The sequence below is a fragment of the Aspergillus puulaauensis genome, chromosome 6, assembly GCF_016861865.1.
Source record: "Aspergillus puulaauensis MK2 DNA, chromosome 6, nearly complete sequence".
In the NCBI taxonomy this organism is placed as follows: domain Eukaryota; kingdom Fungi; phylum Ascomycota; class Eurotiomycetes; order Eurotiales; family Aspergillaceae; genus Aspergillus; species Aspergillus puulaauensis.
Window position 1 is genome coordinate 2,145,889 of NC_054862.1, and position 18,362 is coordinate 2,164,250.

The 18,362-nt window shown below is 49.7% G+C and overlaps 7 protein-coding genes across 7 annotated transcripts; 2 read left to right on the forward strand and 5 right to left on the reverse strand.

Moving 5' to 3' along the window:
- Positions 1–206: 206 nt before the first annotated feature.
- Positions 207–3,620, forward strand: APUU_60829S (uncharacterized protein; the record flags this gene model as incomplete). The annotated part of the gene is made up of 4 exons (XM_041694112.1): positions 207–340; positions 404–738; positions 814–1,331; positions 1,374–3,620. The coding sequence occupies 4 exons, from the start codon at positions 207–209 to the stop codon at positions 3,618–3,620; spliced, it is 3,234 nt and encodes a 1,077-aa protein (XP_041559975.1).
- A 617-nt stretch (positions 3,621–4,237) lies between these two features.
- Positions 4,238–4,736, reverse strand: APUU_60830A (uncharacterized protein; the record flags this gene model as incomplete). The annotated part of the gene is made up of 3 exons (XM_041694114.1): positions 4,238–4,276; positions 4,329–4,399; positions 4,463–4,736. The coding sequence occupies 3 exons, from the start codon at positions 4,734–4,736 to the stop codon at positions 4,238–4,240; spliced, it is 384 nt and encodes a 127-aa protein (XP_041559976.1).
- A 388-nt stretch (positions 4,737–5,124) lies between these two features.
- APUU_60831A (uncharacterized protein) lies at positions 5,125–8,020 on the reverse strand (the record flags this gene model as incomplete). The annotated part of the gene is made up of 2 exons (XM_041694115.1): positions 5,125–6,728; positions 6,775–8,020. 2 exons carry the CDS (start codon positions 8,018–8,020, stop codon positions 5,125–5,127), a joined length of 2,850 nt encoding a protein of 949 aa, XP_041559977.1.
- Positions 8,021–9,437: 1,417 nt separating this feature from the next.
- APUU_60832A (CocE/NonD family hydrolase) lies at positions 9,438–11,486 on the reverse strand (the record flags this gene model as incomplete). Its single annotated transcript, XM_041694116.1, has 6 exons — positions 9,438–10,160; positions 10,210–10,363; positions 10,422–10,611; positions 10,665–10,924; positions 10,977–11,142; positions 11,198–11,486. 6 exons carry the CDS (start codon positions 11,484–11,486, stop codon positions 9,438–9,440), a joined length of 1,782 nt encoding a protein of 593 aa, XP_041559978.1.
- A 908-nt stretch (positions 11,487–12,394) lies between these two features.
- APUU_60833S (uncharacterized protein) lies at positions 12,395–14,848 on the forward strand (the record flags this gene model as incomplete). Its single annotated transcript, XM_041694117.1, has 1 exon — positions 12,395–14,848. The coding sequence occupies one exon, from the start codon at positions 12,395–12,397 to the stop codon at positions 14,846–14,848; it is 2,454 nt and encodes an 817-aa protein (XP_041559979.1).
- A 599-nt stretch (positions 14,849–15,447) lies between these two features.
- Positions 15,448–16,260, reverse strand: APUU_60834A (SDR family NAD(P)-dependent oxidoreductase; the record flags this gene model as incomplete). The annotated part of the gene is made up of 1 exon (XM_041694118.1): positions 15,448–16,260. The coding sequence occupies one exon, from the start codon at positions 16,258–16,260 to the stop codon at positions 15,448–15,450; it is 813 nt and encodes a 270-aa protein (XP_041559980.1).
- Positions 16,261–16,573: 313 nt separating this feature from the next.
- On the reverse strand, positions 16,574–18,208 carry APUU_60835A (cytochrome P450; the record flags this gene model as incomplete). The annotated part of the gene is made up of 1 exon (XM_041694119.1): positions 16,574–18,208. The coding sequence occupies one exon, from the start codon at positions 18,206–18,208 to the stop codon at positions 16,574–16,576; it is 1,635 nt and encodes a 544-aa protein (XP_041559981.1).
- Positions 18,209–18,362: the final 154 nt, after the last annotated feature.

Consider the following 18,362-nt stretch of genomic DNA (forward strand, 5'->3'; position numbering starts at 1 on the left):
ATCAGGATACAGCAAGAAACAAGATTCTGGACAGTCGGTCTGAAGCGCCCTGAAAGCAAATTCTGGCCTCGTCCAATCAGAGATTTCGTACCAACCGGGGCTGAGCTGCAGCGACAAGGGTGTCTGAAATTGAAAAGGCGTCAACCCCCAGAGCAAACTGGGTGGTGAAGTATTGATTATTGAACCTCTCTTGGACCTACTTTACAATGACCCAGAAAGCACCCCGAATCCCAGACCAGATATGGAACCAACACAAGGAAACAATCATCCCCTTCTACAAGGCAACTTCATTACCCGAGACCATAAAATATATGGCCGAGCAACATGGTTTTCGAGCTACGTACGAATTTCATTATGTTCTCTAGGAACCCTGATGCTGACGTTTCCGTCTGATCATTCATAGGAAGAACCAATACACCGATAAGCTGAAAAAATGGGGAGTTCAGAAATATTACCCCGGCAATGACTGGGCGGTCATCCGATCCACGAAGCGGAAACGAAGCGAGCAGGGCAAGGAAAGCGATGTGTATATCCGCGAGCGCAAGTACACTCGAAAGGAACAAGAAAAAGAAATTGCGCGCCATGTTCCCCTGGGACGAGAATGGTGCGATTCTGAAGATGCTCTCCCGGATTACATTACTGTGTGTACACCCAAAGGAGAGGTGGTTGGCGTCCATCGCGACTACCTTCTTCGTGATCTCCCTTGGTACCATTTCATACAGCAGATACAAGCACACGGTAGGTTGTTTGCATTTCATACCCACCATAACCTGCTGCCTTGGGTAACCTGACCGAGACTAACAACATCTTCAGTGTCAGGGACACTCCAAGCGAATATGGCACTGATGGCACTGTCCACTCCTGGGACCTTCCTGGAGCGAGCCATTGCAAATCTTAATCCTCGGTGGGAGGCAAGTCTCCCACCATTGATTGTGGGGTTTGGTGTCTTTGGCGATACGCAAAATAGCCTGAGTGCATATCTTCCACCTGAAGACCGGGACATGTCAACGAGATTGCGGAAAAAATCCCCATTGTCAGTCTTCCAGATGTTCCTGAAACACGTTATATTTTTGTCAGCGAACAATCTACTCGAGGAATCGGAGTTTAACAAAGTCTGCGTATGGATCGTGGAAAAAGGTGGTACAGATATCCTCATCTTTTTGTGCCAGCTCCGGTCCCCATTAATGGAGGTATTCATGAAAAAGGTCTTCCTCAGCGCCGTTGAGTGTGGCAACGTGGCACTTGGTCGCAGGGTTCTTCAGGGCCAAATCCGTCTACATCCCGGTATTCCTTCTCAGCGCCAGTTTTGGACCAACTGTCTTAGCAGTGCGGTCTACCAACGGGATGAAGCTATGGTCTAATTACTGTGCCAGGCGGGTGTCCACCGGGAGATCAAGTGGAGGTGGTGGCAAGATGATTGGAAGCTGCTACTCCCGATTGTACGAACGTTGCTCGACTATGGTGCCCATCCAGAGACATTCGTTAAAAATGAAGGTGCTGGGTACCCTTTAATCAGTGCAGCGCTGAACGGTAGCTTGGACGCCGTGGGATTGCTTCTGAATAAGGGAGCTCGAGTCAACCTCTATCTTTGGAACTATTATGGAACTGCTTTGCAAGCCGCCGTTCTTCGAGGTCACTCGGAGGTAGCCAAATATCTTCTTCGACACGGAGCGGACGCCAATATCCGCGATATACAACAAATCCAATTTCTTGATTGGGGAATAGATGACTCTGAATATCAGTGGGCCCCTATACTAACGCCTGTCCAAATTGCTGCGAAGACGAACAATCTGCCTCTTCTCCAAATATTGCTGGAATACGGAGCACCTGCCATGGCTTGCCCGGTTTCTGCACACCCTGATATCATACCTTATCTTTCTGACCGATTCTCCAAAAGGACTTATAAGGCTCACTACGAAAACAGGCGACCAGTATATACTGCCTTGCAGTACGGAGTTATGAACCACAATGTGGAGATTGTCGCACTTTTGCTATGTGAAGGTGTCTCCCCAGACTCCCGAGTCGCACCCGGTGTAGACGACACACCCTTGCAGATGTCGACAAGACTCGGCGATGTTGAGATGTTTAAACTGTTTTGGAGCTGGGGTGCTGACATTAATGCCCCCGCCGCGAGTCCAAACGGCCGCACTGCCTTGCAAGGCGCTGCAGAAAGTGGAAACTGGGAGATCTTATCAACACTTCTATGCGCAGGCGTGCAAGTTAAAGAACCAGCAGGAGCAAAACAAGGCATGACCGCATTGCAGGCTGCATGTCTAAATGGAAATTTGATGATAGTTGGGGCTTTATTCGCTCGTGGGGCGCTTCTGAACGCAAGCCCATCGTCCGTGGCGGGCCTAACACCTATACAGGCGGCAGCCGTGCACGGAAACATAGGGCTTGTGCAAGATCTGATTTCCCTTGGATCTGATGTCAACGCTCCTGCAACAGAGGGGGGTATGACCGCTCTTCTCGCTGCTACAGAACACAAACATCTGCCACTAGTTGAGTTACTCGTGCAGCATGGCGCGGATGTCAACGCAACTGCAGACCGTGCCCTCCGGTCCCCTCTTATGAGCGCTGTCCGTAATGACTGGTTCGACGGCGTGCGGGTTCTCTTGCAAAATTCTGCAAAGGTTGAACATCCACCGATCTCTGATGAGGATGACGAGTACGATCCAAGTGATTTATATAGCCCTCTCGGGTGGGCCATCATGGACGATTCCGAGGAGATGATAGACCTACTGCTGCAGCACGGAGCTGATGTTGGTGCAGTAGCCGAATACCACTCGGGCCTAGCCGCCCTAATGTATGCACTGGACGAAGGATCTAGTTTTGAGGTTATTGATTTGCTGCTGAAAAAGCTCCCGATCTTGGAAGAGCATCCTGGTTGGGAAGAAGTGCTTGACCTTTTTCTTTTTGGCCCCTTGTACGACGACACAATTGCTCGTCGGCGGATACTTGATAGAGTAAAAGAACTACCACCGCTGCTTCGTCGCAAAGCCGCCCAGGGGGCATGGAATAAATTGTGTTATCACGTGGATGATTTGGGTGAGTTGGATTATGAGGAAGAACTCATGCGGAGTAAAATTGGGCTGCTCCTAGAATTCGGAGCATCTTTGGATTCTCGCGACTTGGATGGGAGCACCTTGCTTATGCGCACAGCTCAAAGCGGTAATGAAAGGTCCTGCTCTTACTTGATCAGCTGCGGTGCCACAATTAACGTCCAGGCAGCCAGACACTGGGGAACACCTCTCCAGGAAGCCATCAAGAACTCAAATATCAGTCTAGCCAACGTTCTACTGGACCATGGAGCGGACATCAATGCCTCCCCAGCAGCCCACCGCGGAGTAACAGCGCTCCAGGCGGCTTCCATCAATGGGCTGTTCGAGCTGGCTATACGAATTCTCGAGCGAGGAGCAGATGTTGCGGCGCCAGCTGCGCCGGAGGAGGGTAGGATGGCAGTCGATGGAGCCGCAGAGCGTGGCTACTTTGATATGGTCAAATTGCTTTTGAACGCATATCCGGAAGACGCGGATATGAAGAGCATACGGTGTCAGGCGGCGCGTTATGCGGAAAAGGAAGGACACATTGATCTTGCTGAGTGGTTGCGTGAGGGATAGCCTGTTGAACTGGGGTAAGAGGTGCTTTTCTAAATTTCTGGTTAATAATCCAAGTATATGCTGCTGAACCCTAGTTCCTATACCTCATAAACAATTAATACAGACCGGTCCGCCAGGCGGCAACTGAGGCACCGGAAACCGGCTCCATTGAATGATATCTAATTAGCCCACGCAGCATAGCATAACCAGGCTATACACACTTCTTTGGACCCTCAGCTGCCTTGTCGTAATCCTCTATCTAAAATATGCTTATCGCCCTGTTCCACCGTGTCCTAGGACGTTATGTGTTAGAACCTTTAGCAAGAGTGGGAGCATAGAGAGATACACGGACAAGTTATCCGAGGCCGCCTTATGATATCAAATAGTATTCGCATTCAGCACAGCTCGGATCCTCTATTGCCAAAATACATACGCTAAGCAGTGCAATAGATTTGCAATAGAACAGCATACAAGATAATTTCCTCTGTGCATGGTATAGACTAAAATCCTTCCTAATACGCTTGACGGCGAGAGTAATAACTACTTACCAAACAACAGCTGCACGAAGAAAAGACCAAGACTAGCGAGACCAATCGTGCGTGTAAGATAGTTATCCATGGGTCGCAGGTATTCATAACTCAGCAGAAGCGCGCCGCAGAGGCAAAGAGGGAACGAGGCTGAGAGAAATTAGGAGGCGCTGATATTCGGACTGCACAACAGTTCACTTACGAGGCTTGAACGGCCCCACTGCGACTTATAGAAATTCCAAATGGCCAAGATGGGCACTGAAAGGTGAGCCCCTGCGTATGGTGAGCATTTCATTATGAAATCTATTCACAATTGAGGTTATAGGGGTAACTGACATTTAAACAGTATGCCAGTACGAGAATTCTGCCTCTGCTTCTCTCTAGCGTTAAGGACGCTTCTATATAGACAGACTCCTATCTCGACACCAAAGATATCCACGAAGTACCGCTGGTTTGCATCGTGGAGTTCAGTGCCGCGGCCGATTCGCCATGCGCTCGCGGTTTCACTGGCAAAGTCGGGCTCTGCGTCGTAGTCCGATACGAGCACGTCCGTAATGAAGCGGCGAACGTCTGCGGAGCTGGCGGAGCGATCTGGAATATGGATGGCCATTTCAGAACAGAAATGAAGATTCAAGGATTGTTGAGAGGAGGGGTGTGAAATTCTGAAGTAGGCTGCGTCTTTTCTCATGGAAGGGTGCCCTGATACTACTAATACTACTAATACTCTGGCATAGCCACCACAGGAGACTCCGATACACCAAAACACGATCAGCCTCAGTGGACATGATTGGGCTGTTATGCAAAGTCTCGTTGGACATCTTAATAGCGCCTTGGGCAATGGTAGGGGTCATATGAACAAATCAGTCCAACAGAGCCACCACTTAACGACTAGAACATGGGGAAACAATTCAAAGCTGGCGCCAATTTGCCTGGCCTCGGCAGGTAAGTAATACTCAGTCTAATGCATACTATAACATCCGGTCACGATCTATGAATCCTCACTTCGAGAAGACTGCCCGCACATTTTCATATTTCCCTCTATCTTTGAAGAGAATAGACAAGTCTCTTTTCCTTGCGCCAAACACAACAGCACCATTAGGGAATGTATCTGTCTTGACCGCAGACCCTTGCCCTGGGGAACGCATATCCTGCAGAAAGGCCGGAGAGTTCCAGCACGTCTCTCCGCTATTCTGGTGGGAGCATTGTTGGAAATGACTTTCCGCCAGTATGCTTGAGCAATGGTTAAATCGAAGGCTGGGGCCATGTCTTGCCAACAGAGCAGTTACGCTACAAACCGAGGCGGCCATTAGATCCTGCCTATCTGGTACTCGGTTGCAAGGCGAATCAGCACAGAGAGCACGATGTCCGACAATAGCGTCTCCAAAGTTCGAGCAGAAGAGACATTTTATCTCGCCCAAAAGGGGTGCCCAAGCTAGGCCCTGCCGTTCAAGCCGTTGCTGCTTTAGGTCACTCTGCGTTGAATCTTCGATGATATCCCAGAATTCGTAGCCGTATATCTTAGGGCCACTTGGCTTTTGCAGGAGGGCTTTTGACAGATTGACCGAGAATCCCATGATAAGATCGCCAACCGTTAATTGCAGGTTAGACGAGTTGTCTACGGCGGACAGAGCTTTCTCCCTTAATGCTTCGAAGGAAGCGAGACCGCCGTTGTTGTTCTCAGACGTCGTTTGAGGTACGCCAGATGTTAGTCCGTGACCTTTGGCATAAGAGAGGAGCATTTGATGGAGCACGCATACAAGTGGAATGAGCCACGCTCTCTGCTGTGTAGTGTCGTATACAATAATCTGCTCCGAGATGCTATTCCGCAAGCATTTTAGATAATTGCCGGGCGGGCTAAAACGAACGGCCATCATCTTTCGAGAGAATGCTAGGCCCAGTTGACCTCCTACCTGGGCTGGACCCCCAGACTGTCCAACTAGCTGGAGGTTTGCACCTGTCCACTGCCATGAAGTATGCTTTGTGCGTGCGCCAGACCTTTTGATATCTGATGTCCCTTGAATTGTCCCCAAGGCAACCTTCGCATTGGAGCACCAGCCCAGGAGATTCCTCTCCGACCTCAGGTCATTCATATCTTGCGTCCTCAGCCAAGGGCCCTTGGTGACGGTCAGCTCGGATATGTTGAATTGATCGTCATGGGTTGCAACTTCCAAATGCCACTCGATGGTCTGCTTGTCATTCCTTCTGACGGGGATCAAGGCAGTGGAATAGCCCATCAGCACGATGCCATTATCGACCAACACAGGATACTCCACGGCCGCTAGCTGAATCATATTCCGGTAGCTGATGTCCAACATCCAGTGTGAGTTTAACCCTATCGACGGCTCCAAAGCTATCACCGCCGTGTCAAAAAGCGCAGACCAGCAGGTATTGTCCGACATTGTAAGCCCCCTGAGAGGCTCCCACGAGTTGAATATAAACCTCCCCTCAGACAACACCCCTGCTGATATTTGTGGGCCGTTTGGAGGGGGTTGGCGAAACGTCAGGCAAATCCAGGCCACTGCATCTAATAAGTGTTCCATGGACGACGGGAAACGAGCAATTAGTTGTTGACTCGTCGCCCTAAATATGATTCCTTTGCTAACTATAATGGACGTTAGCTAGAACTATACAAAATACTCAGTACCCACCATAAACACTGTCTGGGTCCTTCAGAGCACACATAATATTCTCGAAAACCTCGATACCCTGCTTGCCGTACGACCTTTCCAGATATTCGGCGCATGTTGCTGATGTGACGCCCTCGTCCTTCTTGGTTAATGTCGTTACGTTGAAGACATCCACCTCCTCGGTGTCATCCAAGAGAATATGAGGGAGCTCCCACGGACACGTCATAGGCACTCCGTCGGATGTGTCTGCAACATGTGCTCCTGCGGTGAGTATCGTTCGAATGATGTGGTCGTCCTTGATACGCAAAGCCGCATCCAGCGCATTCCTACAACCGTCGCCCCCCAGCTGTAGGTTAACATCTGCCCCATAATCCAGTAGCAATCCAATGATCCTAGACCTCGCTGCCCGACTAAAGCCAGGCCACTTTTCTGTCGTATCAGACTCACGTATGGCAGCAACCAGAGCACTGGGATACTTCCCATTGGTGCAGTACATGTTAACATCAGCACCTGCTTTTATGATAGTCTTAACGATACTCTCCCTCCCACTCATAATAGCAGCAACCAAAGGACTGCCATACAGCCTATCCATGCATGGCGTGTTCGCATCAGCGCCAGCATCTAGTAACATCCGGACCACCTCTGAATCCCCTTTTCTTGCAGAGATTGCCAAAGGTGAATTTTGGTTAACGTCAGCACCGGCCTGTAGGAGAAGCTTGACGAAATCCTTCCTCCCCCTGTATATCGCATCAGGCAAAATATCACCAGGATTGACGTTTAGTAAAGCTCGGAGTATCTCTGTATTTCCATATTCCACAGCTGTCTTTAATATATCGTCGTGGATAACATGAGTACTAGCGTTCAGTAAAGCTCGGAGTATCTCTATATTTCCACATTCCACTGCTGTCTTTAATATATCGTCGTGGATAACATGGGTACTGGCGTTTAGCAAAGCTCGGAATATCTCTGTATTTCCATATTCCACAGCTATCTTTAATATATCGTCGTGGATAACATGAGTACTGGCTTTCAGTAAAGCTCGGAGTATCTCTGTATCTCCACGTTCTACAGCAGCCGTTAATGTATTGCCATGGTTAACATGAACACCAGCCCGTAGGAGGAGGTCGACAACATCCTTGCTCCCACGGCGTATTGCTAAAAGCAACGGGTCGCCGTAGTCGGCATCAATTCCATAATTTATTAATATTCGGACAATTTCTTTGTCGTCCGCACGTACGGCCGCTTCCAAAACGTTGCTGTCGGTCATATCAGCTCCTGCTTCGAGTAGTGTACGTACGACATCCTGCGCGAGGCAAAGAATTAGTTTGAAAGAAATTACACACTGCTTTCCTGACCATAGCAAATTCGTTCTTTGAGTAAGGCCCCCTTCTTACCTTGGTGATTTTCGATTTTGTATGGTTCGAAAATAGGTGTTTCCAAGCCATTTACTCTACAATGCTCTGCGTTCAGTTAGCAACTATTGGATGCTGTCACGACATCGTCGAACCCAGCGAAATAGAAGCAAAAATCTAACCTTGAAGATCACGCTGCCATCTCCCTGTCTCAGAACCCTCGGACATTGTCGAGATATGGAGTAGTAGATGTCCAGATCATGCACGGTCGAGATATAGCGTTGGAGAATGGAAAGCCTGAAGGAAGCTTGGAGTTGCTTGTCTTCAATTAACATCAAGGAGGGACTCAGGTTCTTTTTTTTGCCGACTCGCAGGTACAGCCTCGCTTACGCGGGGCCCGGCTATCAGCCTCGTGCCCGGCGCGAGATGTGTTGAACGATGATTGGAGCTAGCTACGTCTCTCAGCCTTGACCGCGGAACAGGGATTATTTGAACGTGGTGTTGAAATACGCCCAAGGGAAGCTTTTGTGCATTCATCCCTTGGGGTGATTAGCCAGGGTTATTATTTAATGAACAGATAATATCAGAGTCGTATCAGAACCCATGGGTTTGTTAAATATACAACAAAGAATCTCAGGGAGTGTACTTCTGGAGGGATCAGGGGTATAGTCATCTAGTCAGCAGTAAAGTTCTTTTTGAAAAAAAAACAAGAGGAAAGTATCTTCTGTAATACAAGCTATATTTTCCGACAGTAATAGTACAGGCAAGAGAGCCTAGCATTCCCCAGGAAACTTTATGGTATCTACTACGCATTGTACTTAGGACTGGTAGATGTCGTGAACCGGCTATTATCAAGCTTCTATAAGGATACTGATCTATAAGATTCCTGTAGCTGGACATCGCTATTACGGGCAGCAGCTAGACGCCATGAGGCTGTTACCACAAGTGTGAAGATATTCTGGACTATACCTGGGTCTCCTAGCTGAAAGTATTATGCTCACTTCATCTTTCATCTACCAAGTATTCGAAATATACGAATCTAAGATATAAGCATGATATCCTCCGCTATAGCACAATATACATATTTTAGTTATACTGGTTCGGATCCTATTTATCTATATACAGTTGCCGGTTTCTTTATTATAATAGCTAGACTATCGGTTGGCCTTTACCCTTATCCCTAGATCTCTTTCTAGGTATTGATAGTCAGCCCTCCAGCAGCTTTGGAGGCCATGTTCAACCAAAACCCTTCATTTCAACGGTTTGAAGGGACTCGAGCAGGTATCCTCACTAATCACGTCCCATGGACTTTAACCTCTAAGTACCGCTTCATTACGGCTCTAGCGGCAGATCAACTAGAGGGACTAATAAGTGACTTTGGCAGGACCCCCCAAAGTGGAGGTAATGTCTGCCAACATTTCCATTCGGAAGTGCTCCCCGTAATGGAGGAAACTCTGCCAGTGTCATATTGTGGCCGGACACTTTGAGAACAAGTTTCTCACCTGCATTGAAGACGATGCCAGTTTGCCAAAGCCCAATCTCCAATCGTACAACTTTGCCACGAGGGACGGGTGATTTCCTAGAGTAGTCATGTTCGGGCCAGGATGCGCTGCATAGATTCAAATCCATATCACGATGGCTGGCCCGGAGGACACCTGTTGGACCGAGATACTTTAACGGATTTACAGAATCAACTTCAGTGTAAGCCATGTTCAGTTCACTGAGAGGAATGTTGATGTTCTGAAGTATCTGGCCATCTTTGTTCGCTTTGCGCACTTGCACAAATACGTCCATGTCATCATGGTCATCGCATGACATGTATAGAACAGCACGAGCGCAGCCTACAACCAAGGCTCTATCCGGGAATGTGTATTGAAAAGAGAGCTCCTCACGGTCAGTATCCATCTGTAGGCTGGCTTCATCGGACTGGTAGGAAATGCTCCCTCCGCCTAAAGGAGCGGTCTTTGTCAGTGACTGATTTTCACCAAGAAACAGCTTTTCATATTCAGTTGATGCCAATGGCCAGTCATCACATGGGACGTTCGTGATCGGGTCCTAAGAGCTTGTTAGGAACGTATCTTCGAATATGAAAGTGGACCAGTACCGCGTTGAATTGCAACAGGGAGATTCGAGCCCTGGGGGTTTTTTCCCAGTCGTTTTGCACTTCTTTCGTATACCGGTCGAAGAATAATTGAAGTTCATCATTGGTACTAGTCTGATAAAGGTCATACCATTCCTGTGTAGGATGGATGCGGAGCCTGAATTATACTGGTCAGTCCACTTCCTATGGGCGAAATGCGGGATATAGAATCCTACCATTTGTCGTTATGTTGGATTTCTTCAAACCCTCTGAAAGACCCCATAGTATGGAGGAATGTGGAGTAACTCGCAAGGACGTACACCGGTACGCTGATTTTACTGATCTGCGCTCTTTTGTCTTCCCAGTATTCGTTGATATAGGGATCTTTCTCCAGCATCCCTATCACATCTTCTTGTTGATTTCGACCTTTGAAAACGTGAACAAGAGAAAACAGAATTCCACGACATAGTACTGCTTACCGACCATCAAATCTGCCAAATAACCCCAAAAGGCCGTTTGGTGGACACCACCGCGACACAACAGTTCACGGTACACGTCGCTTGCACCCTCTAATGGCGCGATACACTTCAGATGCGGCGGGCGCTCAGCAGCGATAAACCATTGTGCCATAGCAAGCCATGAATTCCCAACAAGCCCAATATTACCGCTGCACCACGGCATTGCCGCAATTTGCTCCACGGCATCATAACCGTCTCTGCCCTCGGCAGAGCCAAACCAGCTGTATTCTCAGTTACCAAACTCTCGTATCACTAGCTTGGACATTCGCGTACCGGATATCACCCTCCGAATCATAAACGCCCCTGGAGTCCACGTTCACGATGGCATATCCACGCGCTGTCCACTCCGCCGGGTCTGGTGCCTCGAACTTCTCGAACCCTGACAGCCGGGAAACTGGAACGCCAACGCGACCGGGTACTACGTCCAAGCGAAAGTGGCCTAAAGGTCCGTTAGGAGGTTTCAGTGTCGCTGGTCAACAGCTAAGCAAGCATACCTCTGCCTTTTTTGCCATATGGGCTCCAAGCAATCAATGCAGGAACTGGCGCCGCAGCGTGATGTGGACGGAAAACATCAGCCCTGATACGGGTCCCGTCACGCAAAATTACTTTCACGTCTTTTTCAAAGACCGTGTCGACCTGGAATGGGGCGTTTTCTGGGGACCTTTTGAAGCCCCGTGGGAGGATACTCGTGTATGAATCAGGTCCATCGTATCGACTGTCTGATAATTCCGGACGGTTTACTGGTCGGTGTAGCACCTCGATGGAGTCAAGATTAGGAGGCATAACGAAGCAGTAAGTGAAGCTGAAGTCTGGGATTTCGATCGCTAAAAGGTGAATTGAAGAAAGAAAGAAAAGCAGAGAGCTTTAACACGATAAGATGTGGGACGTGGGACGTGGGACATTTTGTTTCTGCGGGACCCCGTAATTCCACACGTCTCCCCTGATCATTCGACCAATGACGAAAATATTGATACAAGATAATGACTGTTAAGCACTCGCTTCCAATGGCTCTGCCTTGCGTTGAATATTTTAGCTCATTTACAAGATGAGATCTTGATGACCTTCTGTCGACGCATGCGGGATATTTTTTAAAACGCATAACAACGATTAACTAATTCAGCTGTTGCATTAATATACCTGTCCTAAGACCAGTACTACTGTCTATACCTTACATAAATCGAAGTAGGAAGGAACTGTAGGGAATAGACTAAAATAATCAGCCCTAAGCAATAGTGCTGGCCTGCCTCCCACTCCAGTCCAGCTATAAGAGGTCGAGCGCTGAGTACACCATACCTGACCCCAAGACCCTGCAGGATGTCATTTATGGAACACAAGCCCTAATATGTCTCTAATCTTGGCCGCGGCCCTCAGTGTCCTTGACGGGGAAGATCTACATCAGTTTATTTACCTTTCCACTGATTCCTCTGAAGTGGGCCCATAGTCTGGGTGTAAGAAAGTGACATAAAAAGTCTTCCCAGGCAGTCCCAAACCATCGAGTCTAAATAACATGCCAAGGCCTGGCGCATCACGCCCTGTTTCATCGATCTATAATTGAGGAGCTACTTGGCTCATGCAACGCTCCTCCGACCTCTTGCATTTATTTCCCGCTACCCCTGCTCTCTCTCTCTCTCCTCTCCGTCATCTCTCAGTATAATTCCACCAAACACCCAATCTACATCCTATAAGCTGAAATGCCCGACCCCACAACCCTCCCCCCGGAGCTCTTCACCCAAATACTCTCTTACGCTGTACAACCCCACCCACCCACTGACCCAAACCCAAACACAGCCCGCAACCGCGAGATCGAGCGCGAATACGACTTCCACTCCGGAACAAACCTCGCCCAGCTCTCCCAGCTGACCCTGGTAAACCGGCAGTGGCACGATCTCTGTCTGCCAACCCTCTACTCCAAGTACTCGCATAACGGTGCGCGCCACTCGTACACCTCACTATGGCAGTTCCTGCGGAGTATCATGTGCAATCCCAGAATCGCGGCGATGGCTCGCGGGGTGAGTATCGGGAATTGGGGGTTCTATCCGGATGTCTTAGCCGAGGACGACGGGGTTCGCGGGGATAATGTGCAGTTCTCGGAGGGGGATGTGGCGATGATGCGGCGGGCGATTCGGGCGATTTTTAATCCCCGGGGGAGGGATTGGAAGATCGTCGAGACGCTGGAGGCGAGGATACTCGATCCACGGGCTCTGTCGGAGAGGGATTGTCGGCCGTTGGTTGTGCTGCTGTTGATGAGTTTGCCGAATGTTGAAACGGTGTATTTGCATCTGCTGGAGGAGTGTTTGGTGCTCCGGTATGTTCTCGAAGAAGCGCTGCGGTGTCAGGATGAGAGTGGCCAGTTGCCTTGTCTGCGATATTTGGTGCATCTGCATCTGCTCGCGGAGGTTCCGGTCTATGGGTTTGAGGCGGGGCCTTCGTTTTGGATATCTGATCCGGCTTTGAGGCTTGATGATATCTGGCCGTGTGTCTACTTCTCCGGGCTACGTACGCTGGCTTTATATGACCTGGAGACAGAGGGAGTTGCCGCTCTTCTTGGGAAGAACAGTGGCAGGATATGCCGAGTAGAGGACCTGCGTGTTGTGGTAAAACCAACCGCAACACGCTCTTCTGCTGACGTCCAGGCGCTTGTCAATCTGCCACAATCGCTCGCTCAGTTTTCGATATGCTGGGATCATAATTTACGAAGTGGGGAGCCAGCCCCGGAAATCTCAGTGGTTAAGGTCTGGGACGCGCTACAGAAACATCGAGAAAGCCTCGAGCAACTTGCAGTCTTCTACAACGTTCATGAGCTTGACAAAGTTACCCCCGGCTGTTTCGGTTCCCTTCAGACATTTTCGCGGATGAAACGACTTGACACTCAGCTAAACATTCTTCTGGATCGCATGACGACAGAGCGGTTTGCGCCGTTGCGCGTAAAGGACACCATCCCAGAGAGTCTAGAAAGCCTGTTACTCCATCCCAGTTGGGTCTATGAAACAAGCCCTAACTTCCAGACCACCGAGCTTCAAGCCATGGTTGCCCAGCGCAGGCGGCCACTCAAGCTTCTTGCACTTGGTGATACCCTGGCCGCCCCGTACTATAACCAGGTTAAGCACTCCGAAAAGACTGCTGATTGTGAAATAACGGGCGCCGCCGGTTCGGAACCATATCCCAGTCTCTGGACGCTGTGTAAACAAGCTGGTACCCAGCTGCACGTTACATCCAGTTGTGCCCGTACATACGTACCCGGGCCTTGCGAGTTTCACAAAGGAGGAGCCTGCCAGTGGCTCTGGCGCAAGACCTGGAATATGCGCGCTGATGGAATCCAGCGCAACAGAACCAGCGTCGAACGGCTTCCCAGACCAGTTCCTCGGAAGAAGACAAAAACATCTCGCTCATCACCACTCCACACCGTTGCCTTTACTGACCACACGGGAAACGAAGCATTCATGGTCTTCAAAAACGGTATCGGGGCCGAATCCTCGAAACTTCCACCTCTGTTCCCCTTGGTCGTCTACTTCACGCATCCTAACGCAATCGCGTCGCCGGATGCCACCGATCTTGGTGGCCTCCTCAGAGCCATCCGGGAAGCAAGCATAAATTCCGACTTCCACTTCCGCCTCGATGTTTATTTCCTCCCTGGCGCGAGTGAAGACGACTGCAAGACGCACTATCTTACTGAGCGGGCCTCAAGAGCGGACTACGAGACGTTTATCCGTGAGTTCAATGCTCGAGTATTCCAACTGAAGAGTGAACGGGGTAGTCACAGTGCGGTACTTGGTGACTCCACGCGTCTCCCCGGAATGGCCCACAGCCACCCCGGTCTCGAGCCCTACCGCGGTCTCCTCCTCTTATGTCCCGAGGCTAAGTGGAGCGATGGCGCACAACGTATCTCCTGCGTGAGGTTTGACAAACGCGCGGTGCAGGATACGACTGATTATAGCGAAGGCGAAGCCCAGAATGACGAGGATCACAACGCGCCAGAAAGCACCACCCTCTCATTCCGAATCGCATACGACAGCCCTAAGTCTGGAGGCGATGATGAGGAAACTATCGGCGACTGGCTGGGTCAGTCGACAAAAGATATACAGTCTGCGCATCGCTTTGGGGATATCCACTCGAGGGCTGCGGGAATGGCGTGGACGAGTTGGTAAAACGGGTGTCTGGGTGCGTTGCGTGTTATATTCGTTCCGGTGGACTGGGTGCAGTGACTTGGCCGGCTAGCAAGCTACTCGGTGGATAGACGGTAGCTGCTTGCTTTCAGAGTACACTCGGAATGGATTCAGAAAGGTACTTACAGTAGTGGATAAGCAGTGTACCTCTCTTCCTAACCAAAGACCTTTAAGACTATTTCGTCTTTGAGAGGCTTGCCTTTATTACATTATATTATATACCTATCCCTTTCCTAAACCACATCATGGTTCAAATATGAGGCTTATTCCCTTACGTGAACTGTCTGTTCAGAGCAGCGCTTACAGAAATAATCCTTTTTCATTTCCTTGATTGATATGTTGTTAGATCTGCTTATTTGACATGCTTCAAGGTCACCAGGTAATGATAGCAGGCTTCATGTAAGTATTTACCCAGTGGTCGCCATTGGGCTGGGTCGTACAAAACTGGCAGCTGCTGAGCTTCATGATGCGGCAGTAGTCATAGGTGGTGAGCTGTGTAAATGAGGAGGTATCTTAATCCCCCAAAGAAAGTGGTACTCATCAAGTTCTTATCGATGGGCATGTTGAAATACAAGCGAAGTCTACCTATGTTCCCCAAGGTAGTTATAAGCCGGGTCCAACTTACGCTCCGCCCAAACCGTCAACATCTTCTCAAACCCAGCATAGACATTAGTAAAGAACTGGTCAGGCCGCAAGTCTCGAACAATATTTGCAGCAACATCAGCAGCTGGCCGACCCTGGCTTTGCATGAAACCGGCAATTCCTGCATGAAACTCGTCCGACGCCGTGCCTGATAGATTATTGACAGCCTCAGTATGGGTGATGTCGGGGAAAACAACGCTAATATCGATTCCCTTCGGCAAAAGCGTCACTGCCATGGACTGGCTCAAAGAGACTTCAGCCGCCTTGGTAATGCAGTAGCTCATGAGATTCTCAGCAACTGCTGGCGGCGGCACAAAGGCGTTCGGCGACGCTGTATTGATGATCCAGCCTGAGCCCCGAGAAACCATGGACGGCAAAAACTGTTGAACAACGCGGATATAACCGAGCACGTTCACATCGAGGTCCTGTCGGATATTGTCGATTGGGGCGTTCAGGATACTCCCTGTGTGCATGATGGCGGCGTTGTTGTAGATGATGTCTGGACAGCCCACGTCCTTTAGAACGGCTGATGCGAATGAAGACACGGAACTGTCGCTTGTAACATCACAGTGGTACGCAAAGGCCTTGTGTCCGTCTTTTTGTAATTGAGCGACCGTGGCCTCTTGCGCTTCAATTGTGATATCAGCCAGGACAACAACAGCCCCGGCAGCAGCAAATTCACATGCGACTGCCCGGCCGATACCTCGACCGGCCCCTGTGACGACAGCAATCTTATCTTTATAATGAGACATGGGTTGGATGTTGATGTGCTTGGGTTGACCGGCCGGAAGGCCAGGATCCCGGCACAGGATATACTACAGTAGAAATACTGGAGCCTTAATTGCTTATATATTGCTGACGTCGCTCTTCCGTCATTGCAGTCTTGGTATGGGTCCGTGCAATTCAAAATGCCCTGTCTGATACGAGAGAGTCCACGCCACCAGTATCCATTTGCTTGGCTGCATTACTCAACACTCCCCCATATATGCCTCTCTGACAACACGAATAGTTAGACAACCAAACCAGGATCCCATACTTGGTACATGATAGAGTCATATAAACCACCTACCCCCTCTTAACAAAACACAAATTCAGCGCCGCCAACCCAGTCGTAAAATGATCCGCAGACCTCAACAACAAATCCGTTCCATCTTCCCCAGGCGCCAAATGCACATCAAACATCGTAATAAGATATGCTGTCAGCAGCCGAATCTGCATATACGCCAGGTTCTTCCCGATACACCCATACGGACCCATAGAGAACGGACTAAACGCGTCCTTGTGCTTAATCAGCTCAGGGCGCGAAAAGAAACGCTCTGGTATGAACTCGTTCGCTTGTGCGAAGTGGGCTTCGCTGCGTCCGATTGAGTACAGATGGATCTGTAGAGTTGTGTTTCCGGGGATGTATTCCTGGCCGATTTGAACTCCCTCGGGGGGTGTTTTGCGGTAAAGACCGCTTGGGACAGGTGGATGGAGCCGAAGGGTTTCGTTTATGCAGCCATTGAGCAGTTGTGCGTTTTGGAGGTTTCGATGTTCGATTTCTCCGTTCTCGCCTAGTAGAGGTTCGATTTCCTCTCGGAGACGCGCCAGGAGGCCATTTTCACTGGCGAGATGGAAGAACAGGTAGGTCAGGGTTGCTGCAGTTGTGTCGCTGCCGGCGACGATAATTAGTTTGCTGTCCAGGTGTAGAGAGTGCAGCTCAATCTTCTGGTCTTCTTTGGTCCTCTTGTTAAAGTCTTCAATCAGATAGTGCGTGATATCAGGATTCTGCTGTTTCCCTTGGACCGATATTCTCTCTTCAATCATCTCAGCACAGTAATTCAAGAACCGAAAATATGAATTTCTGATCCCGGGAGCATGCCATAACAGCCGATTAAACCACGGCGGGAGCGCGAGACCAGCTGTATCCTGCGCCTTATTCAGGATCTGAATGGCCCAGTGCTCCTCCTGGGACTTGGATGCCAGCATATCAAACGACCGCCCGAATGCCAGGTCCCCCATAACGTCGAAACTCCACAGATTGAACCATCTTGATGCATTCACAGCCTGTCCATCAAACGACCCGAGACGCTCCAGCAGACTCTTATTATACTTCAGCACCCGCTGCTCATACCCGCGCAGAGCCTTATCGCTAAACGCCGGACTCCAGATCCGCCGTCGCTTGTCGTGCTCTATCCTCGACCGAGTTGAGTGCATCGAATACGCGGGAAGTTCAATCGAATACCAGGGTGCTTTTGAGCACGTCGACTGTGCGGAAAATGCCACCCGGACAGCGTCTGCGTCAGCGACGGATAGATCGTTAGGACCAATTCGCACGAAGTTGCCCAGTTCCTGGTGTGCGTTGTACAGCTTGAGGAACATGTCCTTGTTTTTGGCGACCCGGAATACATGATCGAATGCTGTGAGACGGGCGAGGAGGGGACCGGGGTATTTGTTTAATGGGTTGAAGAGGAGGCGGTATATTACCACGCTTAGGTAGATTCCGGCGATGTAGACGGTGGTTAATCTCGCGGAGAGGGTTATAGCGTCGGAGGTGGTGAGTTCTGCGATGTATTTGAAGATTCCAGTGACGGTTAAGGATAGTATGAGGACCACCTGGAGATACCGTTGGGGATATAGATGGTGTTCGCCCCTGTGAAAGTACAGCAGGTGTGTGGCCACACCACCAACAGCAGCGGCAAGCATAAAGGATGGATCCATGTTACCTGTTGATTCAGTCTACATGGCGGCAGTGGGAGCCATGATATCTGGGCTTATTTGTACACCAGCGTAGGAGGAGAAGTAAGTGTATATGGATGCCAGCGGAAGACAGTCGGATTCTGAAACACCGACGATCATGTACCGAGGAGCCAGT